The following is a 27,614-nucleotide window of genomic DNA, read 5'->3' as shown; positions in this document are numbered from 1 at the left end:
ACACTGTAATGGTTACATGATACTATGTATTTGTCAAAGCCCGATTTGACAGCAAAGATTGAACCTGAACATGGGCAAATTTTTAAAAGATCAATTAGGACATCATGGGATCCCAGGACGGAAAGGAGATTCTGATTTTTTAAATATTGCAAATGTGTGGAATAAGCAGTCTTGCATATATCGGTAGTGACTTTTATTTTTTAATTTTTTTTTTCAACATTTATTTATTTAGGGGATCCTGGTGGCTCAGTTCGTTAAAGTGTCTGCCTTCAGCTCAGGTCATGATCTCCCGGCCCTGGAATCAAGCCCCACGTCTGGCTTCCTGCCCAGGGGAGAGTCTGTTTCTCCCTCTCCTTCTGCCCCTCTCCCCACACACACCTTCTCTCTCTCTCTCTTACTCTTTCTCTTTCTCTTTCTCTCTCTCTCAAATAAATAAATAAAATCTTTAAAAAACATTTTTTAAAGAGATTTATTTATTCCAGTGAGAGAGAGAGTGTGTGCCAGGGGGGAGGGGGAGAAAATGAGGGAGAAACCCAAGCAGAGTCCGCACTTAGTGCACTCCACGTGGGGGCTAGATCTCACCACCAAAGATCAGACCCCAGCCAAAACCAAGAGTTGAGGTTTAACTGTGCCACCCAGGTGCCCCATATCAGTGGTGACTTTTAAAGATATAGTCACGGCACACCTGGCTGGCTAAGTTGTCTTAGCCTTGATGACTCTTGATCTTGGAGTCGTGAGCTTGACCCCACACTGGGTGTAGTGATTACTTTAAAAAAATGTTAGTGCCCATTGGTGATGGTGAACAGTTAAATAAAGATTTTTTTTATTTTAAAATTTATTAAAAATAAAAGTATCATTGGTCAGTTCAGAGACAATGGTATTTTCCCTCCTTCCTTTGCTTCAGATATTGTTTATTTCTTAGATAAGGCCACGTGAATACTCAGTGCTTTCGGTCAGAATGAGAGCCAGGCAGAACCAGGGAGTGGAGCACCTGCCCACTGGGACGCAGTCACCTGGAGGGAGAGAGGCACCCCGGGACCAGATTAAAGTCTCGCCATTGTAGGAGCAGAGGAGGTTGCCTGCTGCCCTTTCTAGACACGCATTTTGCTTCTGTCATCTTTCTTCCTTTGTTTTTTATTTCGTTCGTTTTGTTCTGGCTGGCTGGCTCTTCTCATACGAGGGAAGTCCATGGACTGACTGCCTCCAGACTTTGACATTCAAACATCCTCAAGTCTCCTTTAAGCCAAAATCTGACATGTTCCAAATTGGGACTGAGTAAATCAATCCCAGTCGATCTGAATTTTAAAAGCTAAATGAAATAATACCTACTGCATTTTAATTTCACGTCTCCAAGTCCTCAGTGTAGTTTCTATGGTTGACATCATAACTGTAGCCAGACGAGGGAGAGGTTAGTGAACATTGTTATAAACTGCGAGACTGAATACCTTCATCGTCATCATCATCATAATCATTACTCGTGAAAATAAGAGTATAAAGGAATTATGTGCTACACACATGAGCACTTTCCTTGCCTGGTAGTCCTGTATCAGCACCCATTCCTCCAAACTCTGAGATGTTAGTGATCCTTATTACAGATCAGAAGTAGCAAGAGAAATACTAGAAGCTCACAGTGTCAAATGCTCAAGGCATAATAAGATTAAAATGGAGCCCCTAAATCTCAGTTCAAAGTCAACCTGCCTCTTTTCCTTGAGTATTTCAGGCTAATGTTTTAAACTATTATTCAGTATCCCTTTTAGTACTCAAAAGAACCTCATCTTTGGAAGGATTTTTTTCCCCCAGTGATACAACAAAGTGTTTGTACATGTACATGCAAATTCTTAGATCTGTGAATAATAAAATATATCACCATGTAGAAGAAATAGTGTGAAGCATCCATGTAAATTTAAGAGTGAAAGCAATATGACTACATAAGGTATAAGAGTATTAGTTACAGAAGATTCTGATGTGACATACTCTCATAGCATTATGGTAGGAACATGCTTCCTGTTAACTGTACTCACGGGGGCAGACAGAAAACCCGTAGCCAGAGGAAGAACGCTGGAGTAATGGAACTCTCTCTCTCAGAAATGTAGGACTAAAGGAAACATGCATACTTAAAACATACATGTTCCAGGTCTAAAAGATGTTTTCAAGTGGATGTGTCTTAAATTCAGAATTTTCTGCTTTCCAGTTTGGAGTCAAAATATATAATAGTGTTAACAGAATTTTGAATATAGCTGAATTAACAAAGAGAAAGGTGACTGGCCACTTCACTGCTTGAAATAATAGTTTGGAGGGTTTATTTTTTAAGAACAATGAGGGTTTTTTTCATTGGTTTTAAGTTCGATAAACTATTATTAGGAAATTTTGAAAACTTTATATCCTTGTAACATTTTCATGGTTCACATTCTCCCCCCACCCCACCACCTGGCTTTTGTGAATTATTCCTCTTCCTGGGCTTCTGTAATATTTAAGATGGTATAAATCTAGTTTGAAGGCTTTAGTTCTGTTTATTTCCTTTTGCTTTTCTATGCGAATACAATACAATTATTCTACTTTGTACAAAATTGGTAAAATATTTTTTTTACCACATAATCATCGTAGGTATACTCAAACCTGTTTTTTTTTAAGTTTTTGAGAATGTATCATTTATTTAACCTACTGCAAATGCTTTTGAAAAGTTTAACTTTAAGAGCATTTTCACTCAAATGGAAAACTGTAGAAACTGCTGCATGAATGCCAAAGTAATAAGGAATATATTACACGCTGAAAGAAAGAGATCTATTGTTAAAAATACCTGGGATAAGTTATATGTTTGTAGAATTATGTCCTCCGTTCCCCGATGATCAATTACACACTACTTCTGAATCTGACAAGCTGGAGCTGAGATTGAAATTGCTCCTGTTACAATTTCAAACTGAGGAGACCTGCAGTTGTTTTAAATCTCACAAGATTCCTATTTGCAGATTATCGTAAACCAGGATATCACAGTTCCACTCTTGATTGTTTCTTCAAGGCAAGCTTTTGTAGGTTATGAGAAGTGCACTTTCAAATTAAGTCAATTATACTGTAGCTTCTAGTTCATCTTTGAGAGTGGAATAGTATATTTAAAAAATTGTCTCCTTGTTAAATAGACACCATGACAGTGTTTGCATAGTGTATTGTTAACCTCCCGTGGAAGGTTAAGCGGCTTCTTCTGCATCTAAATCCGTTGCTGTGGAAAATGACTGCAGCACTGCACGCACCTACCCATGAATAGGGAGAGTGAAGACTTGCACCTGTGGGATTAGGTGTAGCAGCAGGAAGTAAGAGCGTTTGCAGCATATAATTAACAAGGAATTTTTTTCTCTCTTTCTCAACAGCATTTTCATCTCACTAGGTTAGCTAGTGATTAATGGTTGGAAAAAAAAAAAAAACTGCTGGAACCTGCACCCTTACTTAAACTTATGCACTCACTGCACTGGTGTATTCTGTTACTTCCGCGGCCAATGTCAGGGGCACTCCCCTGACCACACTTCATTTCCTTCCACATTTATTGATTTCTTGATGCTCATGGGGGAAGCTTTTAGATGTTTGTGTCCTTTTACTATAACTTTGGTAGCCGAATTTTGTTCTTTTTTTGCATCAAATTAGAATTCGAGAATTCCTATTTTGATTTAGAGATTACTATTCTAATAAACAAGGTGGAGGAGTTAGCGCTTGGTGAACCAAGGATCTCAGAGCTTTAAATGAGGGAATGGGGAAAAAAAATTGACTCTAAGTGGCATTTAATCCATAGAGTGCTTGCTCCATGATTTTTAATTGTTCTTCTCTCCTCTTCGTTAAGAAAGCTATAATTACCAATATAGAAAAGATTTCTAAATATAGCTCTCTAGAACACAATATTCTTAATAAAAAACTCATCCAAATCGACAGCTTCTGAAGTTTACTAGACGTCTGCTTTGCTAAGGCTAGCGGACCGCCCCCCACCCCCGCAGCAGCACGTGTAGCAACTCGTTGTCTCTGCCAGGCAGTCACGTGCATCCTTCATCGACACACCAAAAAAACCCCAAAAACTTAATCACGTGTGTTCAGTTTTTACTTTTTAACAAAACTTCATTTCCTAATAAGAGACCATGTAATGATGAAATTAAATGCATAACATGTAATAATGGAGTTAGATGCAGTGACTTCCAAAGTATGTAAATTTTACTGCCATAAAACACAGTCTTTGCACAAAGGAGCACTGAACCAGTGATAATGTCTTCTATCCAAACACATTTGTACTGTAAGTAGAAACTGTTTAAAAGGAAAATTACATCTTTTTCAGCAATTTATCAGAGATAATTACCCTTCATACACTAAAGGAAGGATAAAGAACTATAATTCTAATTGGTAAATGTCACCAACTGTTGCAGTTACTCTAACTTGTGTATATTCTTTTAATGATTATAGTCTCATGCCACAGCTACATGAAAATATATTCACTAGGTGTGAAATTCCCATATGTCACAGTTTCAAGAATAGGTAAACAGCTCAAAGATAAAGAAATAATGCTAATGAGAAATGTAAGAATGCAAGGTTTTGTTTTCCAGGCAAGTGGATCTTAATCTGCCAAAAGGGGAGAAAATATAATTTCAAAAACAAACAAAAAAAAACAAAACAAAACAAAAAGATAAGCACTTAATTTTGTTGAAATAAACTTTTAAATGAGCTTTACTTCACACCCTAACCAGAGATTCTTATTTCCTTAGGAAGTGCAGAACTGTCTCAACCTACAGATTTCAGTATCCTATCCCTTGGGTCTGCCAAAGGGAACAGCATTTAATTTTCTTTTAGGCTTAAACCACAAAATGTTTGTTAGTTTTAGATGTTAGAAGATAAACTCTTCCTGGATGGGGTTTCATTATGTCAAATGTTATCTTGAAAGGGATCAAAGAAACAGGACAAAAGACCTTAGAATCTATGGCAAGTGTTTAAAGTCAGTGTTCTCCAGTCCTCCAAGCTATAGCTTAGTTTCCAATGAGTCTGATGGGTCAAGTGATTGACTAGATTAGACTTGTAAGCCTACTCTTGTGTTGAAAGAAATAAAAATGGGGTTGGGTTGGGGGGAGAAATGGTAGAGAAAGCAAGCCTCTCGTTTTCCTATTCTTGAACTCCCAGTTTAGCTAAGCTGTGCCCAGCTGCCTTGGGATTATGTATACCATAGTAGTGTGTTTCCAAGCAGCTGATCGAAGGTCATGCTGAGCTACCTTCCTGTACACTATCTGTTACACATAGAAAAGTGTTCTCTAGGGGCGCCTGGGTGGCACAGCGGTTGGGCGTCTGCCTTCGGCTCAGGGCGTGATCCCGGCGTTGTGGGATTGAGCCCCACATCAGGCTCCTCCGCTGTGAGCCTGCTTCTTCCTCTCCCACTCCCCCTGCTTGTGTTCCCTCTCTCACTGGCTGTCTCTATCTCTGTCGAATAAATTTAAAAAATCTTTAAAAAAAAAAAAAAAGAAAAGTGTTCTCTTGTCATCTTCATTCTGTGGCAGTATGGTTTCTGAATGTTCTCTTCTTCAGTGTTGTGACAAAGTTTGAGAAACATGGAGAGAAGTACTTATCTTATGGGTTAGCTGTCTTCGAGTATTAATAGTAGTAAACTTTGTACAAATTACCCTGCCTCTTCACTGGAAAAACTGATATATACACCTTCCCCAAGAAAAGAAGAAACAGCCTAGGTTTCCCTCTTGGTTATCCTTGTCATCTTATTCAAACTCTCAAACATTGCTTAAGAGAATTATGCAGAAAAATAATGTAGGAATGAATTGGATAAGTTGCCTGCATTAGGTTTGAAACATACTCCCTACATCGTAGATGCTCTTCAAGGAAAGACTGGGGAAGACATTTAAGTAGTTGTTTCAAATTATAACTAACAATGAAGTTTGTTATATTGGGTCATGTTTGAAAGGATCCTTGAATTTATGTGGATTATATTTCACTTTAGGCCAAATATAAGAGCCGTAAGAGCTTCCTGTGACTCTCATTACCCAGAAATAAATTCGTTACCAAAAAATCAAATTAATTTTTATTAATGAGTTGTTCATTGCCTATCCTGTACACTGGTAAAGAGATGGGCAGTTTTATCATTGTATATAAAATATACTCCCCCCCGCCCCAAAAAAAGCAATAAAAACTATTTGTCCTTCTTTTAAGGGGAAGCACTACCACAACACTCAGCGGTATGCCTTGTTTTTCCTGCAGTGGTAATAGTTAAATGGCCCATATTCTCTTTCACCTCATTTCTTCGCCTGATTTACTTCAGCAAAATGAGTCTGTTGATGAGGTTATAAGTACATTCTATGGATATGAAATGATACAAGACTGACTCATTTGGGCCTCAGCTCCACCATTTTGTTATTATTAATGCCATATTCTAATCAGATGAATAACTCAGTACAGATCAAACGTAGATCATTCAAATGAGTACTTTTATTAACGGGCCTAGCTATTTGAAACCCAATAAAAGAATTAAAGTCCGGGAGGAAAACACTTTAGAAGCCATTTAGGTTTTAGTCCCTTCCTGAGACTGCTTTGGAGACTCCGCCCTATCTCCTCTCACATGACAAGACACCAGATGTTGGATAACTTCAGAAGGTTATCTGATTCACACTTTAGAGTCTTCTTAGGAAACTGGCTCATCAATATTCTTACTGTATTTCTAAAATAAAATAGATGTTTGAGATAGTATTGATAAATAGGAATGAGTAGAAGCAATGAGTAATCCTCAGAATTTTGGTTTACATTTCAGTTTGTAATCCATTAAATTTTTTTGCCCAGTATCTCCCTAATAATATTTTACTCAGATTAATAAGGAAATTTAGCTCGCATGCCTTGAGCACCTAGAGTAGTTGAGGAAGGCAATCCAAGGAAAACTGACATTTTTGTCTTTAATATATATGGATAACCAGCCAGAAATAGTAACAATAAATTGTATTGGCAATTAGGAAATGATTATTTCAACTGGGGACTTTTTTAAAAAACGCATTCGTTTATACTTGGCATGTTAACCTTTCAAGATAGCCCTAAAGAAAAAAAGATTATCTAGTAGTTAACAACCACATGTCTCTAATCCTTTCAGTAATGGCAAATAACTATGACCTCAAGTTACAGACGTCAATAATAAACTTTATTTTAATTATGGAATTTACTGAAGGTGCTCATCGCCGATTTGGGTATTGAGCATATTTTACTAATGTAAATTTTGAAATGATATAGTGAAATATTTCTAAGGTTGTGATTAAATAGTATTTTCACAATTGAGACCTGATATTTTATTCCCCATGCTTTTCCCCCACAACAGAAACCAGGAATGGATCTGGCAGACACCTATATTATGTTTGTTCGGCAAAACCAGGATATTCTTCGAGAAAAGATCAATGAGGAAATGTATATAGAAAAGCTGTTTGATGTAAGTAACTGCCCTTGCAAGGCTTCCTGGCATCATAGAAATATGTGCAGGAAAAATTGCATTTCGATGGTATGTTTGCAAAGCAGACTCCTTTTCTGATCCTTTTTCTTCTATGCAGCTCGTATAGTTGATAATTTTATTTCTCTGTTGACAGAAGCCTTAATTGGCTTCTTTTGTACATGAAAACTGTCACTGTTAGAATGAGAGTCTCAAAAACCTTGTAAGGTTAATTTTAACAAGCAAGATGATAACCAGTTTATCACCGTGTACAGCATCATTTCACTCGCCTTTGCTGCATTCCGTAAACAGAATCATGTTGTAATGGATTTGGCTCTTTCATCAAAATTTTTTGAGTCAATATAATGCTCTTTAGTTAAACAAAGACCTAAGCTGCCGTAAAAGCAAATACCTGCCACTCTACTGTTATTGAACATTTTTTATCTCGATTTACAGCACTGAGGCACGCTAGCAATATAACCCTGCCGTTCTTTCGGGACAGAAGTCTTCATTTACCCATGGCAACTCCTAGAAATGGGGGATTGCAGTTTTAGAGAGCATGACCACAAAGTTTCATTTGTCTAGTATCTGTCAAGGAAACTAAGAGAGCAATCCATTTCAATCACAGTGTTGTCACCTATTTGTAATTATTTAACAGTCAAGTCAAAGGAAATGGTACTTTGCTGGGATGTCACTTCCCGTAAGTCACCACAGTGCCGATTCTGAAATGGAATATTTGCTTTGAACTGTATTTATTTATGTGCCTCCCCCTGCATTTTAGAAATGCTTTTCTGGCAGTTTCATTTAATTATGCAAGTTACTGCAAATGTTTTCATAACAGCAATTCGCGGGCTTCGCGGCGACACTTCCGCTGCGGCAGGCACGGAAGGTCTTGCTGCGTCATCCTCCTCACCATGATCTGTTGTGTCCGTGTTCCCTGTCTGTCAGTTTGGGTGGTCAGAATGCGCCTTCCCTTTCATATTTCATGCTTCCAGCCTCTACCCGGGCTGTTTTACAATAAAAGTATCATCTGTTTTAATAAGCTAAGTGTTAATATGTGTGAAAAGAATGATTTCCTAAAAGCTTTGATGCCCTGCAGGGGTAGAAAAATTATCATCTATCCAGCTGGCTCTTTTACAAAATACTGAAACCATATTAGCAACTTCTTCCATTTGGTATTGCTCTGAATTTACAAGCATATGTTTTACTTCCAGATTCTCTTTTACTTTTTTTGCTTACGTGGTAATTTCCAGAAATGTTGAACAGAACGGGAAAATCGGATTGGTGTTATTCCCTTTATGTTTATTCTTAGCATAGCTGAAGCACGTAGTCTATGATGAAAAGAGGTAGACTCATCTGGAAATAGGCCATTGTAGGTAGGAGAGAGAGAAAGAGAGTGCGTGTGTGTGTGTGTGTTTTCTTAACATCTTCAATTTTTCATCTCGACCTACTTACTACAAAGCTGGCCATCAGTTCATAACAGGTAGAATTTCTTTCTCTATAAAGATATTATGTACTTCAGCTCCCTCCCATTCACCAAACTTTTTTCAAAGACTTTGTGTGTGACCATGATAAACGATGGAGCTAACTGAAGTGGACGCAAGGATGCCAACATTAAAATGATGTCTAGTTGAGGGGAGCCCGGCTGGCTCAGTTGGTAGAGCATGCAACTCTTGATCTCAGGGTTGTAAGTTCAAGCCCCACGTGGGGCGTAGAGCTTACTTTAAACACACACACACACACACACACACACATAAAATTATGTCTAGTTTAATTGTCCTGGTTAGGTATACTTTCCTTTGATACCTAAGCATCTGACATGGCTGTAGGTTTGCTTTTGAAAGGAATGCTCGACAAGCAGTTCTGTTTTTTGGTTGTGAGGGTTTTGTCATTTTGCATATCCCCAGTAGAACACTGGACTTGTTATTTGTAAAATAGTTAATGTCCTTAAACATTCTAATATTTTTAAATTGCACATTTTTATTACTGTAATTAAAAATAAAAAGTAGACCCTAATTCTATTGATATGTCATCAAGAATAACATGTATGAGGGGGTACTAAGAGCCCCTAATTAGCCAAGACTGAATTTGCCTCAATTATAGTTAGTAAATGAGAGGTTATCAAGTATGTGTTGAAAGGTAAAGCAGAATGTGTATCTTAAGCAACAGATCATTACTTAGAGACATTATATAATTATTGGAAATCCTCCTGGCTGGAGCTTAAAATAATATTGTTAGGTGTCAAGAAACAGTTGAAAATAATGACCCTATAAATACTGTTGGCAACCTTAGTCTATTACAGAAAAAAAGATTGAAGAGAACGATTTTACTCAGGGATCATGACAAACTTTTGCTATTCCAATTAAAATAAGAAGTAAATAGAAGGAAAGGAAAGGAAAGGAAGGAAGGAAACAGACTCCTAACTTCAGATGCAGAGGAAAATGTCCACACACACACACACACACACACACACACACACACATCCCTGCACATGCCCTATAGTGAATCGACACGTAGTGGTTGAGCCAACCCAGATAAGGGTATAGGGGATCCATTTTCTGGGCATGCAGTATGAGAGCTTCACTCCTTAAGAAGGACATGCTTTTAACCCAAATGAGATTAGCTTAGTTTTGGAAATACCACAAATTGCAACATTTTTCTATAAAACAATTATTCTGAAGACACACACTCATCCTGCCTCCAGTACCAACACTTTAACACCTGCGTGTTTTACTAAATAATCTTTTTCTGCATGATGCTTTACTCATGGAAAAAATACTATTGAACATTCTGTCAAACTTTCCCTGAGAGTTGTGGTGTTTCTGACCTCAAAAACTTTTTGATCAATTAAGCATCTTAATTGTTCCTGATATTTGTAGTGAAATACTTTAGGGTTCTATTTAAATAACTATACCAGTGACTAAGGCCAAATAATGACCAGTACCCTCGATTTGTGCCCATCGTTTTGGGGTGCACCTGCAATGGAGAATGGTACCTCCTACAGCCGTCCGTACGCAGCCCGTACGGCCCCGAGCGTCTAGCGCCGCTATGATTACTGTGCTGGTCTCCAGGGAAAGCGTTTTTGCTCCTTATCGCCAAAGTCTTAGAGGGAGGATTAAAATTTGTTATTATCTTCAAGGCCCTAAATAGGATAATCTTAGACTTTTACATTAAATCTTGAAACGGTAAAGCTAAACGTACCCTTGGAAGATCAAAAAAGTTAATCTTAGGACAAATAACCAAGACATTCGACTTCATTCCGTAAGTGGTTAAACTTCTATAACATCTTTTGCATAACACAGATAAAATTTTTAAAAAGTCTAAGAACAGTGCAGGTTCATGCTGTTCGTAGAAGGAACTGAGTTTAAGGTATATCCCTAATCTTCTCAAAGTATCAAAATAGTGATCCCAGGGACGCCTGGGTGCTCAGTGGTTGGGCACCTGCCTTTGGCTCAGGACATGATCCAAGGGTTCTGGGATTGAGTCCCAGAAGCAGAAGCCTGCTTCTCCCTCTGCCTACCTCTCCCCCTGTTTGTGTCCTCTCTCGCTCGCTCTCTCTCTCTCTGACAAATAAATATAATCTTTTTTAAAAAATAGTACTCCCAGCCCTAGCTGCCACCAGCACCATTCCCAGGGCACCTCCGTGTATCAGGCAATGGATGAGGTGGTTCACTTGTGTCATTTCTAACCTGCTGAACCAGATGCCATCCTCCCCATTTGTCCTCATTTTCAGGTAAGAGAAGATAAGTGACTTATCAAGTGTTGAATCAGACTTCGAATTATGTCTCTCCAGTTTCAAAGGCTATGCTATCTCTACCATACTTTAGACTTACAAAATCTGAAATAGTACAACAGTACTGTGGGAAGAGGGCTGGACCAGAAATCCACAGACCTGAGTTGCAGCCATAGTTCCGCCATTGATCGTCAGTGTGAGTTTCAGCAAGTTTTGTCACCTGGGACACCTGGGTGGCTCAGTGGGTTAAGCGTCTGCCTTTGGCTCAGGTAATGTTCCCAGGGTCCTGGGATCGAGCCCTGCATCAGGCTCCTTGCTCAGCAGGAGCAATGGCTCCTTGCTCTTCCTCTGCCCCCTCCCCCCGTTCGTACTCACTTGGCACACATGAGCTGTCTTTCTTGATAGATAGATAGATAGATAGATAGATAGATAGATAGATAGATAGACAGACAAAATCTTTAAGAAAGAAAAAGAGTAATGTCACCTCCTTAAGACACAGTAGAGTTAGTACACATAAACTGAAGAAACTGGTCTAGACTTCCAGATGGTTTCTGGAATATCTTCCAGATTTTAAACGAACTAAATTAAATTTGTTTTAACTTTAGCAGTGGTGACAAAAATTAGTGGGCTGGTTGGATGCTGAGTCTTGCACCTCAGAGTAGCAATTCGTAAGTTTTTTTATCATGGCCGAGTGAACGCAGGGTATCCCACCCACGAAGGAATAGAAAGTGCAGTAGATAAAATACAAGAAAGATTCTATATTTTTAAAAAATAGCTGTGCCATAGACACTCCATGTATCTACCACGAGGGCTCTGAACCCCAAATTTAGAAAATTAGTTGAAACTCATCTATTCCGTATTCATGCTAAGTCTTTCTGAGTGACCAGAATATTTTAAGCAGAGACTATCTCTTCCTCTCAAATGGTCACTGTTATACATGGTAAGTTTAAAATCTACGTGTTAAGTTTACATTTTCAGTTTAGAAAAATGTGTCTTCTCTGGGTAAGAGAAATCTTAAGGAAGTTCTCCTCTAGTGAGAGAGATCATGGATTCACCCAAAGGTTTTTCTGCTTTGTATGTAATCTCTCTTACCCCCGTGTGGTTTTTTTCTTACATGTAAAACATCATTGTCAGCAACCTTTGATAGTTTTTATCAAATCAAAACCATCTACAACTCGTCTAATCCCAATCCAGGAGTGTGACAAAGATTTCCCAGTTCTTAAATTCCATTTTTAATGTCTACTACGATGTTCCTTCCCCCACGCTCAGGCTTCAGGACACACAGTGGCAGCCACCGGTGCCCACGTGTCAGGAGAGAGGCTGGGCAGCCCCTTCAGAGCGTCGGCTCTCTGGGTCAGACGTGGCGGTGGTGTTTCCAAAGTCAAAACTGACGTCTGCAGTAATTGCCCAAGAGCACCCTCTGTGGTCGTTTGATGGTGTCCAAGTGTATTACAACCTGGAGGTAGTTAGGGGTTCGCTGAAATACATCTTATGTCCAGGACACACCCTAAGCCTACCTGCCTCTCTAAACCTTTGTACATGTGTTGGGCATTGCCCTTCTCGAATCCCTTTGAAACAATTTCATTTCAGCTCCCAGGTTGCTGAAGACACATCAGGGTGCAGGATTTAATTGGTAAATCATGCAGATTAAACGTTCTCTTGTGTTATAAACTGATTAAATATTTAATTGTTGAAGAGTTTCATCTCAACGAGATTTTTTAAAAATATTGTTGTGATGTCTCATAAAATTAAAAGTAATTCTTTAAATGGTAGTTAGTTATATTCATCTAAATAGTGTTTTATAAAGGATTAATTTCTCAGAACTTTCCCTGAAAAGAATTCTTTTCAGTAAAGAAACTCTAATTTAAACATTTTAAGTAAAATGGACCTAAACTAAGATATGGTAACATACAAAGAAAAAAAAGGGAACCTATTACAAGAGAATATGATTCTCAAAATAAAACTCACTTTCCGTTTCTGTGCTGTTGTCTTTGGACTCCCAAATAAGAAAGGGCAGAAATGCTCAGAGTTTTTGCGTGTAGTGTTTCACACCAGTTCCCAAACTCTGTGACTCAGGAATTTACCTATCTTCAGTTAGATCAACCCTACTATTCTTAATGTGTTTAAAGATTCAGCTTATTATCATGTCGTTTTCACGAGAGTTGTTGAAGTCAACAGAGCAGGGATAAGAGTGGCTGCTGGATAGAACTCTCCTTCCAGGATGCCCTCGGTGGTATGTTGTTTTTTTTTTTTTTTCGGTGGTATGTATTTAGAACTGTCTACTTTTTCAGTCCTTTCCTTTGGATAAATTTCTTTGTGTGTGTAATCAGCCTCTTTATTGGGAATGCAGGCTGCAGCCCATTAAAACTGAAGACTTCTTTGTCTCCTTGCATTTCTTATAATTCTAGGATGTTATAGGTATATTCTCTTATATGTGAATGTCGATTTAAAAATAGCAGTTTTCCTCTTTTCAATAATCTTTCACTTTCAAATGACTAGGAAGTTGTTACAAAAACTACATGAATTGGTGTAGATTCCTATTACAGAGGATTTTCTTTTTGGTGTTGTCTCTATATTTAAAAGAATTCAAATGTAAGACATTAACTGTCGGACCATTATGCCCAACCATGGTTTTCCTGTCAACACTCAAATTAAATGTAATATCACTCTCTCGTGTCGTAAGCATTATTTTTCTTCATCAGTAGAAAGGGATGGATAATGTCAGTCCAGCGACAAGGTACTAGAGGCTGGTTGAGATCCTGTGTTTCTAAGCATGGTGATATTCTGTACCCTGGTACCTCGCAGTGTACTAAAGGTAGATAAAAAGTGATCTCTGCTTGTGATCTGTGTTACCTTTAGCACTGTGTTAATTTAGCTGCTGTGACACATTGTTTCCCAGGTGTGTTTTGTTTTTGTTTTTGTTTTTGTTTTAATTGTTTGAATTTCTGGTTCCTCTTACCTACAGTATTTGGACTCACACTGAAGTCGTTTGACCTCTTTTAAGATAGTCATAGTCAAACTCGTTCCGTGAATTGCCTTGTCTGCCTCAGGAAACACCGTCCAGAGCTTGCTCCTGAACTATTTTTTCCCCCCTCAAAGTTTGTTTCTTTTTAAACCCTCTCCCCTCGAATTAAGCTGTCTGGTTCGTTTTTGTTAATAATCCTTATTTTAATGTGAAGTTATTATTTGTAAGTATAAGAATTTATAAAAGGATCTACTTTTGATGTACAGTAGGTGCCAAAACAGCTTTGGCAAGTCCAGACGCAGCTTAGAGCAGCCAGAGGCCCTCATTTGAATCTAAGCTGTTGGTGAATTAAAACCTGAGAAACTTGAGATGCGCGTGCCTAATTGCCTAAAAGAACCTCAGCGAGAAAATGTAGTGTAGCGTGTTGATCTTATTTCTTTGATAATTCAAAAGAATCTTCAAGAAATATGTGGACTTCTTACTTATATTCTTGAAATGTGATCATGAAACACAATTGTCATTTGGCACACTCCCAGAAACACACATCTTTGCAGGAGGCACCTGGACATATGCGGCAGGTCTGGTAGAATCAGCTAATTAACAACACAGGCTTAAACAGGCACCTCATCTGGCACTGCAGTCAGTTGCCTGATGGTGCTCAGCAGGGTTGGGTAGGGCTTTTTCTTTTTCTATCCTAATGGTCTGCTGCCCACCTAATTTTGCCTTATTGTCAGTCACTACTTACCACAGCTTGGGGCCCTCCCAGGAGGCTAAATTATTATCAAAGGATTAGGGAGATGTAGCCTTGCAGCTCTGACATTTCTGATTACTTGTCTATGCCAGAACACTAATTAGCTGTGACTAATTAAGAAAAATGTCCCTGCCATAGAAAACCATTTAAAAGAACTGAGGAGTAGAAAAGCAATTCAAAAGCTGAGCAGTGCTCAGATTTGCCGATGCTCTTTAGATTTCCACCAGAGCCTTAACTCACCTTTAATTGTGCTCAGAATTTAAAAAAAAAAAAAAAAAAGGAAGAAGAAGAAGAAAAAAAAATCTCACACGTGAACTGATCTGAGGTTTTTATTTGAAGAGGACAAAAAAAAAAATGTTGACCACCTACACTCCCTTAGCAATGGTAAAATTGTCTTTGATGAATGGAAGATGACAAAACTTTCATTTCCATCGAGAAATTTTTCTCAACACCAAATGTGTAAATGCATTTGCATTCATTCACCCAAGCCAATAACAATGACTTAATAGTCATTGAAGCAACTAGAATATTCTCTTGACTGATTTGATAAAAGATAGTTAAAACGCTGCCAAGCAACACATTGAGCATTTTCAAAGTTTGTGTTGATTTCACGCTGCTCCCACACTGAAGATCGTCTGGGAGTTCTGACTTCTCCACGCAGAGCCTGTTTTTTCCACGGTGACTTCGTACGCTTGTACTGCACCTGGCCACTCGTGACTTGTGAATGAAAATACTTGGGCCTCCCCGGAGACCAGCGTCTCTGTCAGGTGCTCTGTACAAGGTGTTCGTAGGCCTGGTAGCTACTAGTCTCCTTCTCTTCAAACCTCACTTCATCAGCAAATGACACATGGCCTAAGGCCATTTTCTGTGGCGGCTTTTTCAAGTCCCCCTCTGTTAGCCACCCCATCTGCAAGCCTTTCCTGCGTCCCTGTCTACGTTCACGAGTGGACACGGCAGTAGCAGCCAGACTGCCACTGTTGACTAAGTCCAACTGAAAAAAAAAAAAAAATCTGTAGGGAAGGGGCTGTTGTGGTAAAACCATTATTAGATGTGTTTACTGAATGCATTGAAAGGAAACTCTATGAAAGAACAGTGTTCAAAGGTACTTATAAACACCTAGAGAGCGCCCTTAGTATCCTGACGATGGCCCAGCCCCTAAGAGACCATCTAAATTTTACTATGTTAATATGGGCAAAATATTTCATTTGAAATAAAGTTTCTAATGCCATCTCACCTAAATTCTTCATGCTGTTTTTTAAACCCATTTCCCCTTTTCCTCTTAGTGGAGAAAAAAAAAACAGGTAGCCAGCATCCTCTAGGGAATAATCCTTCCTATATATGAAGACTGTTATTAAGGCACTTGTCATACTTGTCTACTCCGGGATAAATAATCCCTATTTGTTTCACTTCTCTTCATAGGCCTCTTTCCTAGCCCTTTAATCATCTTTGTGGCTGTCCTTTGAAACTTTTCTAAGCGTTCTCTGTCATGCTTAGGGTTTTGATTCAGGAATGGGATGCAGTATTTGAATGTGGCTGAACAAGATTCTTTCAAGCCATGTTCCCATTATACGTTCTAATAAATAACATGCCCATACTTTCGCTCTACGGATCCTCATAACTGTTGTTCCATATACGCCCCACATTTCTTTGTGTTGACTTTCCCCTCAGTTACCATCCGCACTATATGCATTTAATGTGGATGTTTATTGATGGAGAATGTCCATTCAGTTGATGTTTTATATGCATAAGGAAACCTCCAATTCACTGTTCAGTTACTATGTGTAAAGCATGGTGGGAATGCTGGCAGAAATAGGGTTGGCATTGTTTTGTTCCACAGAGTAACTGTGGAACTGTGTTCCACAGGGTAACTTTGTCACGGTATCAGTGGATTCTAATTAAAATAGAAAATGGAAACTCTCCTTATTAATCATTTATTCATCCAACCAATATTTATTCCGTAGAGGCCACATGTTGTGTGGTAACATTAAAGAAGATATACCAAGTCCCTGACCTAAGGGAACTTACATTCTTATGATCAAATGGGTCTGTTGAAAAAGTGAATTCCTCATTAAAATGTTTTACATTTTCATCTACAGAATAGATTTTAACATATTTTCTTTCAAATGGATGTATTAAGGAGAACTAAAATTTAATTCCCTTTCAAAAGAGATAGTAGTGATCATGAAGTTTATTTATTTGTCCATTTCAAGTGGAAGATTGGAAACTTGCCAATGCAAGGTTTGTACCTAACTCCATGACTATAAGCTAAGGACACACTCTTCCTCTCTACCCTTCGTGGGTTCCTTGCTCAAAACCAGGCTTATTTCAAGTCCCAGGGGAGTTCTCATGTTCCCTTAGATTGAAGTTAACAATGCCACAGCAGTGATATTTTTCTGCCTTTAAAAAAAAAAAAAGTTCACAAAGCCAACAAGTATAGAAGTCATGCAATACCTGTCACTTGGTGGTAAAAATGCACAGGCGGCACTGCCAGCTATACTCCAGATATGCCCCCACAGCCTTAGATAACCCCCAGGAGTGGGGGACCAGTTCCCCTAAGCATATGCTGGAGAGGCAGCTCCCTGCTCGTGTGACAAGGCTGAGCATATCAACAGCTGAGCACGTGGTATTATATCTTTATGTCTAAGAGCATGTATGTGGACACTCATGGATATTTCTCCTTTATTTAATCCATCCCTTAAAATCAGACTGTCACATTGAAAGCTCTGTTTTGGTCCTGTGTTCAATGTTTTTAGTTGAATGCAATTGTTTACTTTTTGGTGATTTCTACAACTTTGACATCTATTCAGTTATTTTTCTATTACTGACATGTGAATCAAGTCAACGACCTGGCTCTGATACTCTTCTGTCCTCTCTCTTTTAAAAAGAACAACTGCACTGTCATTATTATACATGTAGTACTTTCTATCTCCGAATATTTAAAAGCATTCAGTCCTTCGACAAATATGCAATGCATGCTATGTGCCAGTCCGCTGAGGGCTGGAGACAGCAATAAAAGGAAGACTTGGCTGCTGCCTTGTGTTTACATATAGCCCATCATGGCAGCCAGACAGCACATTGTGCAATATTTTATAGATGCCTGTACAGAGTTCGAGGACCACCGGATTCTGCCTAGTAAAAGACAGTATTGGCTTCCTAGCAGAAATAGTGGTTGAAATAATCTCAAAGGTTGACATAGATCTGGCCAGGGAAACCTACTTCAGGATAAAGGTCCAGGTGGAAGGACTGACATGCCCAGAAATCCTAGATTTAGAGAAGCCCGAGCAGCAGCTCATTCAGCTTGCTGAGAATGGATCCTATGGGAGGGGCCCATGAGTTGAAGACAGAATGGTAGCTAGTTAGTCCGGTCCTTACAGCACTCTCAAAAAGTAATTTGGGAATGATTGTTTTCCATTTTTGTAGGGCAACTGAAAGACCTAATAATAGTTAATTCTCAGGCCTAGATTTTCTCTCAAACTGTGCCATTCATTGGGGCGCCTGGGTGGCTCAGTCGTTAAGCGTCTGCCTTCGGCTCAGGGTGTGATCCCAGCGTTCTGGGATCAAGTCCCACATCAGGCTCCTCCGCTAAGAGCCTGCTTCTTCCTCTCCCACTCCCCCTACTTGTGTTCCCTCTCTCGCTGGCTGTCTCTGTCAAATAAATAAATAAAATCTTTAAAAAATATATTAAAAAAAAAAAACTGTGCCATTCAATTGCCGTGCCAGGAGTCTAATTTATTTTTATTCAGATCCTACGTATGAAATTAAATGCAATATTGACCAAAATTGTATACATGGTATTCAAAATGAGTCATTTAACCAGATGAGAAAGTCATTGTGCCCAGAGGAGCCATGCAGTAGAGATGTGCCCCAAACTGGTGTCTACACCAGTGTAACTGGATTGACCACTGAGTTTGGCCAAACCAGTGATTGTGATTAGTCATTTCAGTCAAAAAATGAGTCAAAGCAGCATGCATCCCATCATTTGTCATGAAGTAGGAGAGAGGGGAACAACTGATTATCTGAAATTTTCACTTACAATCTTTTTTAACAGCAGGGAAAGAGCCCTAGAATAGAATGACAGAGGTACTTACCTGCTTGATAATCATGAATAATAAAGAACAGTATAGATTTTATTTTATTTTAAAGATTTGTTTATTTTTGAGAGGCCGCACTCAAGTGAGGGCAGGGGGGGAGCAGACTCCCTGCTGAGCACAGAGCCTCACACAGGGCTCCACCGGATCCCAGGACCCTGAGATCATGACCTGAGCCGAAACCAAGAGTCAGGCGCTCAACTGACTGAGCTATGGTGCCCCTAGCATAGCAGTAACTTTAATGTCTTTGTGTAATATAGGAAAAGAGAGGCTAGTTTAATGTTATTTTCGGGACATTTTGGAATGAAGAGAATTTTGCATGAATGAAATAGTAGCCGAAAAGAGCTCGTACAACTCCCAGTTTATGGAACTTATCCTGTTATGTAACTTTTTCTATTTATAACGGAAGAGAATCTAATTCACCTAGCAATATCTCGGTATTTATACATTTTTTGTCAGTTATTTGTTTGTTTGTTTGTTAGTTTTAAGTAATCTCTACACCCAGTGTGGAGCTCAAACGCACAACTCTGAGGTCAAGAGTCAGATGTTCTACTGACTGAGCCAGCCAGGTGCCCCTACATTTTTTTAAAAGAGACAGTGTGGGAGCAGAAGTATTGAACTTCAAGAATAGGAAAGTTTTTTCAGCGTTCAACAAACAGAGTAGGTGCCTACTATCCTACTGTATGTCAGTCCTCCCGTGTTACTAGCACTTTCTACATTTTCTTAACAGACATCAACGTGCTCATAGACTCTCCTTCGCAGACTTCCTGATAGAGGTAGAAAGTGAAAACCACCTGAGTATGAGGTTGTCGAACACGGAAAAAGAAAGACATGAATCAAACTCTCCTCTGTTCTATGTTTAAAAAAAAAAGATGAAGAAAGCTGTATCTATAGATCGAGCCCCCTTATGAATGAACCAAGGATTTCTTTCGCACCTTGCATTTTTTTGTTACAGTAGGGAAAAAACCCTTCCCAGGATTCCTAAGCATTAAAGTGTATAACGCTTTGAAACATCTTAAGAATGGGGGGCACCTGGCCAGCTCAATAGCACTTGGGACTCTTGATCTTAGGGTCATAAGTTTGAGCCCCACGTTGGGCATAGAGATTACTTAAAAAAAAAAAAATCTTAAGAATAGGACATGTTCGGGAATGGCATAACACAAGAGCCATTAGGCTGGTTATCCTAACAGGGAGTGTGGTTCTTGAAAGAATTTATTTACATTACATATTATTAGGTTTACAAATATCTTTGGTCTTTGGAAATGTAGATTGTTTTAACTTGCAAGAAAATGTGGTAGACTTCTTTGAAACAATTAATAAGCACTTCCTGTTTACTTCACAGTCCTGTGTTATAACGACAATCAGGAACCCCCAAGAATAGTGGAGATTGATTTCTTAGTTGTCTGCTGAAAGTGGGGAACTACCCTTAAAGAATCAGAGATTTTATTGACCAAACAGACTGGTTTCTAGAAGGAAATGGAATAACCTAACAGTTGTGAGTACAGACTCTGAAGCATAGATATAAGATATAAATTATGTCTTATAAATAAGATATAAGATATAAATGGCACTTATACTTAGTGTATAAGCCTGAATAACACGCTTAATCTAAACTCAATTTTCCACCCACATAAACTCAGTTTCCACATATGCAACATGGGAATAATAATAGCCATCTCATGAAGGTCGTTGTAAGAATAATTTTATTTTATTTAAAGATTTTATTTATTTAAGAAAGGGAGAGAGAGCAAGAGAGAGAACACAAGCACGGGGGGGGGGGGGGGGGGAGGGGAGGCGGAGAGAAGCAGGCTCCCTGCTGAGCAGGGAGCCCAATGCAGGGCTTGATCCCAGGACCTCGGAACATGACCTGAGCCAAAGGCAGACACTTAACCAACTGAGCCACCCAGGTGTCCCTGGTTGTTGTAAGAATTAAATGAAATTTTAACTGATGCACTTAAATTTCCCAGGGAAGACTTAACAAATATAAAAGATGCCTCTGTAATCAGAATCCATAAAAATAACAGACATGAATAACTGCACCTAACAGTTCATTAGAAATCTCATTCATTCCTCATGACACCTGATTGTTCCATTTTTAAAATTTGTTTGTGCTTCATTAAAAGGTCAGATGAGGGTACCTGGTGGCTCAGTCGGTTAAGCGTCTGCCTTCAGCTCAGGTCATGATCCCTGGGGTCCTGGGATCCAGCAAGGAGTCAGCCTTCCTGATCCGTGGGGAGTCTGCTTCCCCTTCTCCCTCTGCCTGCCACTCCCCCTGCTTGTGCTCTCTCTCTCTGTCAAATAAATAAACAAAATATTTTTTTTAAAGGGCCAAAATGAGTAAGTTAAAAACAGACAAAATAGGTGATAGAAAGTTCTGGAACTCTAGACTTGCTTTTTTTTCTTTTAAGAATAAAGCTGTATTTAAGTGCCATGTAAAAGGGAAAAGGTGTGATAGTTTGGCTTTTTCCTTGCCGTTCATTCTTACAAGAATCACAAGCTGTATTGGTTCTATTCGTGCCCTGTATTCTGATAATCAAATCTAATATAGTGTTTCTGGAGAACATCAGAATTTTATTTAAAAGCTAGATTTACATAATCCATCCTTCATATGACAGAGGAGAAAACTGAGACATAGAGGAAGCTATGACAGGCTCAAGCAGGCAAATAGCAGCATAAAAGGTGTCGGCCGTTCTGCCCTCTCAGCTCCTGTGTTGATGTGCTTCTCCTCCGGTGTGTGGACAGCCAGCCCTCAGCCGCCATGTTCAGAGGCAGGTCTCCATCTTTCCCTCATGAACGGCTCTGGCTCTCGCTGGGAATGTTGATAGGTGTAGGTTGGGTTGAATACGTCCTATATCTTTCATCATAATAGACTGGTTTCAGTTTTCCTGAAATGTAGCCCTTACTCCTATTCCAACCCAACAAAAAATTCACACTTAAAACTTCATAGTCGCTTGTGTTGCAGGAGTCTGTGTAATGGAAACAAATAGCATCCCTTCAGTGAGATGCCTCATGTGGGGGGGTGGGGGATGTTGGTGTTACTGTTTCAAATTTACCATTAATATAAAATTTGCGTTTTAGTGTTTGGAAATGGAAAGTGACTGGCCGGGAATTTAGTTATATGAATAGATGCACTGTTGACAAAAGGAACATGCAAGGTACAATGAAGCATTTATATTTATCTTTTAATGTACTGGTGAGACGGTAGGGCATTCATGTTTCTAAATAGTTTGTTGCTCTCCAAAGCGACAAAATGATCCTCAAGAATGGCTTATATTTATCAAACTTATCAAAACCTTCAGCATTTTAAAAATGTTATTCTTTTATTCAACTCAGCTTAGCATTTGAAAGGTACAATTTACTAGGATGACATTTTCTAGATGGTATTTCACTTCAACTTGGTGACTCAACACTTACAAAACAGACAGGTTCCCTTGAAATAAATGAAGAAATGCATACATACTGTGGAAATGTAGCCATTCGAGCTCTTAGTGCACTAAAAAGTGTTGGCTTGTTTTTTGTTTTGTTTTGTTTTTTTCTGTTGTTCACCTATGGAGTTGAGCATAGCTGGAGAAGAATGAAAATATATCAACTAGTTGTACCAATTCGTAATCAATAAAAAGCTAAACACTTAAGCAGAAAATTTATCACAGATTTGTTCCTAGCAAAGCAGCTCTGTCCGCCTTGCCATCATCATCAGAAGCCACATTCGGACAGAAATCATTTGCTTGAAGCAGCCGTGATATATAAACCCTATGTGGTCTCGTGATTCAGATTTAGGAATATCAGCCACAGAGGGTCTAAAGGCATTGTGCATTAGTATGTATTGAGACCTCATTCCAGGTGGCCAGCAGCTGGACTTTTTAAAAATAAAATTCCCAAAATAAATGCGAAGTGCTTGTTGCCAGGCAGTGTTATATTTAATTGAATCATCCTCAACAACGTTATAAATTAGGCAGAAAAGGGAGTTGTGCATATTTAATATATTTGTTTTATATTTCCCCTAGTCAACGGAATAATGAAATTCCTTAACTACTTCTCTTTAACTTGCATGAAGAAAGCACGGTATGTTGCTAAATCTCTTTTCAGCAGCACCGCGGAGAAACAACTTTAATCCTTGTTAGAAAATTGCCGAGTCTGGGACTGACAAAGAGCTCATGCTTGTCCCATTGTTAGTGCTCCCCGGCCCCAAGAGCAGAGCCCTTTACAGCTGCGTGGATCCCGCCCGGCTCAGCTGCACTATTTAGGAGAGGACGTTTGTCAATTTCTATTGACAATGGAGAGAGTTTTTCAGGGCCTGTAGCAGTGCTGACACAGTTGGGGATCAATGCCAGCCATTCAGACTGCACCCTCTTTCATTGCTTTGGTTTGTTAATTCAAGACTAAAGGTCCACTGAGGGGGTTCAGGGTGTTTAAGAAAGCTGATGAACTGTTTAAGAAAGCTGATGAACTACAAGCGTTTATAGCCCTGGTGTGGCAATTTCCATAGTCAGTGGCAGCTCCTGGCACTGAGGGAGTTGTGTCCTTGTTGACCCTCTTGTTATTAAAAATGCACAAGTGCTGCGCTTCTCAATATTTCAACACTCTTTCATTGTCAATACCACCTTCTGAGCCCTTCAGCTTGTTGCTTGCTCTAAAGATCTTCTTAGATTGGGTTTGAAAACTTCACCTTAAACACTAGATTAGACTGATGTTCTGTTTTCCGTGCTCCTGTTGATTTGTTGAACCTTCCCAGGGCTGGAAAGCAAGTAGCAGCTTGATGGGGAGACGGGCTGCTAATATGATTTACCAGTCTACAGTCATGCACAATAAGTGTGAATAAATACAGGGGTCTCACAGAGTCAACCCTAGCCTTTCCTTTTCTTTTATTTTTGCTTTAAAAGAAATATCTCAAGAAAATGAAGTGAGTAATGCATGCCCTTACAGGAGTTGAATGAACCACAAGAAGAAAAGAAAAAAAACATATTTTTTGTTAAAGTGGTAGGCTGCTGTCATGGATTGATGCAGAAAAAAAAATGTAGAATATACACTTACTGCTTTATTGCTAAGTAGACCAAAGCAAAGAATGAAGCAGTAATGCCATACCCACGACTTCGTGCAAATGGCAGCACCCCTTCCCTGTCATCCCCCGAGGGGAAACAGTGCATAGTCAACCAAATTGTTTTATAAAATTAACTTCTCCAAAATGAAAGGACATTTGCTAACATCCAGTCTTTACTGCACATTCACCCTTTTCAAATGTTTTTTTTTTTTCTTTGTGTTAGGGGGGTTGGTTTTGTTGGGGGTGGGGGAAAATGAAGCTAACCTACCTTTGAGTTTTGTGTCAAGATGAAACAAACCGGGACCTCCCCTATTCCAGCACCCAAAGGAGGAACATCTCAATTCCAGCACCAGACATAGGGAAGGGCTGGAGATTTCTGCTTGGTGATTTTGTTTGTTTGCTTAATTGTTTGGAGTGTGTGTGTCTCTTTCACCATATACAAGAAAGAAGCGGGCCTAGTGGGCTTTATGTTGTCGTTAGCCTGTTAGCAGCAACATAAACTCGGAGCTAAGTGCTGCTTTCTCTTAATTATTTGATGTAGCTGAAAATCTTCAAAATGCTTTGACTTGGGAACCAAAAAGTATGCATTTTTATCTGAAAAGAATAATTTGTCTTATAGAATTTTCCTTATCGAGTAATTGGTTACCTTTAAAACGAAGATGATGGTAAAGTAGCCGAACCTTTTTACTTTACAGTGGTTCTCTTTTCTTCTCTGTTTTTTTAGTTAACGTCCAATCATTTTATTCCCAACTTATCTCTAAAATCACAATTTTGACTTTGTGTTAAAGAAGTGCAATTAACAATAAATTTCTGTGTTACATTAGATGTCCTTTTGATTATCACTTAATCGTAAGTATCATTGATGTGTAATGGGAAAATGAGTTAATTTTAAATTGTGTAAGGATTTCTTAAAAACATAAAGGTACATATAGAGAAATTTTAAGAAAGTGTTTTCATTTCCCTTAAATTCATACAACTTACCATAGGTATAGTAACTTTACAGTCTAGCAAATTAACTAGGATGTTATGCTAGACTTCATATATCATATTTTGTTCCTCCGATTAAAAAAAAATCTCTTCCAGAAGGACTATAATTTAAGAGTCATAACTATTATGACTACATTTTAGCTTTCAAATTATCTAGAGACTGGTGTAGGGATGAGAGTCTTAACTTAGTATCTCATATTCCCTATCACCACTTCCTGAGAGTGTTTACCTGGATTAAAATAGAACTCAAGAAGTTGAGGCTATAAATAGTTTGAAATAAGGAAGTATCGGATTTAAATACTATTGGAAATTACTGTGTCAGCTGAAGTACTGAATTCATCAGTGGTTTATTTTTTTAAGAATTTAGGGGTGTATCTTATTTTTGTAAAACTTATTTCTGATACTTTTCTAATGTCTGGAAAATTAAAAAAACAATCATTAGGAAAGAGCAAAATCAGGTACCTGAATAACGTGTTTTTTTAGATCATAGCCTATCTCACATTTTAAAAACCTGAAATTTTCATTCATCCCTGTGCTATCATAACATTTAGCAAAACAGATATTCATTTTAATTAGCTTATCTCATTTTAAGCATGTATGTTCAGTGTACTAACAGATTAATAGAAATAAGTCTGAGAAATGTGAAACTGATTCATGTTTAATTTATGCTTAAAATACCATTTCTTATACTAGATTTTATCAGAACAATGTTAATAAATACAAGTCCAGATGAATTTCAGACTTACTTGTATCAAGTAAGATTTCTCTTAGCAATTGAATTTACTACGTCATTATGGAAGAAAAGTATTTTTTAAGAGCTTTTTCCCGTGTTTGAAAACCTAAGCACACATGCCGCACACGGACGTGATCTGTGGTATCACTGTATTTCTGTATACAAACAAGACCCAAAATCCCTTCTCTTTCAAAAACTCTCCTCATTGCATAAGTGCCAAATGAATTTTGCTATTTCTCATGGTTATCTGAATGAGTAGCATTATTATTTTTACAGTACTTTACAGTATTACTTAAACTTAGCCCTAGCATAGTGGTGAATCCCTTAAAATGTTACCACTAGTGGTAGATTGCCCTCTAAAAAAACACACAAAAAAACAAAAAGTCTTCTTTTACTATACTCCTGGACATTACATAGGAGCAGGAAATTACATTAGAGAAGAATTTTGATATTCCCCTCCAGAAAGTGGTAATAAAGGGGAAAAAATACGAACCCTCCAAAAACACTAGCAAAATGAAACAAATTCTGTCATGATTTAGTCAACTGACCTCTTCTTTTGATTCTTGTAGACACAGCAATTCCATCCTGGTAAAATTCCCTCCTAGGGTCCCAAACTTCTATTTTAGGTGGTTTTAAAACATCTTGACAAATACTTCACAACCAATAGTAGATAAAAGTGTGACTGAGGATCCCTAGCTGGGGAGCCGTGCAATGCTTTACCATCGCTTTTGTAAAATGTTATTTCCAGGTATTGACTGCATGTGTCATGACATAACGCATCTACTCTGATTTTTACATAACGTACAGGCTAATAAGAAATTTCCCTTCAAAAATAATTCACCTGCTTTTTCCTGCTGTTTGGGAGCCTGTTCAGTCCCATAACATGTATTTAGTGCCCATTGTTACCTACAGGTTACAAAGCAGGCCGCTAGGCTGCAAGCGCAGGAACACGGTTTCCCATGAATATGTTACAGCTGAAAGACTCATGTTAATTCATGTAGAGAACAGCCTAGGTCAACTTAGCAGATTTTCTAGCAAAACATGCAATTCTGTTAACAGGAAATTATAGCATTATTGACTTCAAGTGCTGATCTGTGGTCATTCCAGAGTGTGTCATTACCCCCTCATTACCCAATCTGTTACATGAATACTGCAGAGGCTGTTTTCTGTTTTGTTCTCCTTCCCTCCGCCCCCATCCTTCTTTCCAGCAATGGTACAGCAGCTCCATGAAAGTCATTTGTGTCTGGCTGGCTGATAGATTAGACCTTCAGCTTCATATTTACCAACTGAAGACGCTCATCAAGATTGTGAAGGTAAACAGACTGTGTTGAGACGCGAACTGCCCACCAAGCTATCAAGAATAATGGCTAGATACTGACATACAGAAGAATCGTGTTTGACGTAACTGAGCGGATATAAGTACTTTAAAGACATCACTCTCGGCAATGATAGGCTACTGTTCACTTACACTTTCAGTCTGATTATTACGTCAATTTTAATCTTTTCTGCCCTAATAAAATATATTTTATCAAGTAATCACCTTTTAAGATAATACACATAAAGCCTTGAGCACATTTACCTGATTGTAAGAGGTCCACAGTAATTTGGTATTAATTTTCTTGATTACACAAATGTTTTCTTCTCATACATTTCCGTTGTATTTATTAGGATCACATATCATTATGAGGGCTTTTGAACTGTAATTGCCCACAGCGTAAGGAGAGTCTCCACTATTTTTTTGTATCCTAACACGAAAGTCACACTGTCACTGCCTGACTCCTTTGGAAGCACGCCCCATCTCACACTTACGTAAAAGATGATCAGGTTGAGTGTTGGGGACCATCCCAGACCACCAACAGATGTCACGTGACTTAAGCAAGGCCATTTTGACTT

The 27,614-nt window shown here is 38.6% G+C and overlaps 1 protein-coding gene across 10 annotated transcripts in view; it reads left to right on the top strand.

Moving 5' to 3' along the window:
* Positions 1–27,614, top strand: part of CADPS2 (calcium dependent secretion activator 2) — a 513,662-nt gene that overhangs the window by 480,592 nt on the left and 5,456 nt on the right. For 9 of the 10 annotated variants that reach the window (XM_044387950.3, XM_044387934.3, XM_044387928.3 and 6 more), the window contains 2 exons: positions 7,322–7,429; positions 26,930–27,034. In XM_044387950.3, the coding sequence (XP_044243885.1) occupies positions 7,322–7,429; positions 26,930–27,034 (213 nt within the window). Of the gene's footprint in view, positions 1–232; positions 5,448–7,321; positions 7,430–26,929; positions 27,035–27,614 lie in introns of those variants that run through there. The other variant, XM_057304488.1, reaches the window with a different exon arrangement.

Source organism: Ursus arctos, unplaced genomic scaffold, assembly GCF_023065955.2.
Source record: "Ursus arctos isolate Adak ecotype North America unplaced genomic scaffold, UrsArc2.0 scaffold_3, whole genome shotgun sequence".
NCBI classification, from domain to species: domain Eukaryota; kingdom Metazoa; phylum Chordata; class Mammalia; order Carnivora; family Ursidae; genus Ursus; species Ursus arctos.
This window is presented reverse-complemented; position numbering and strand designations above follow the sequence as displayed.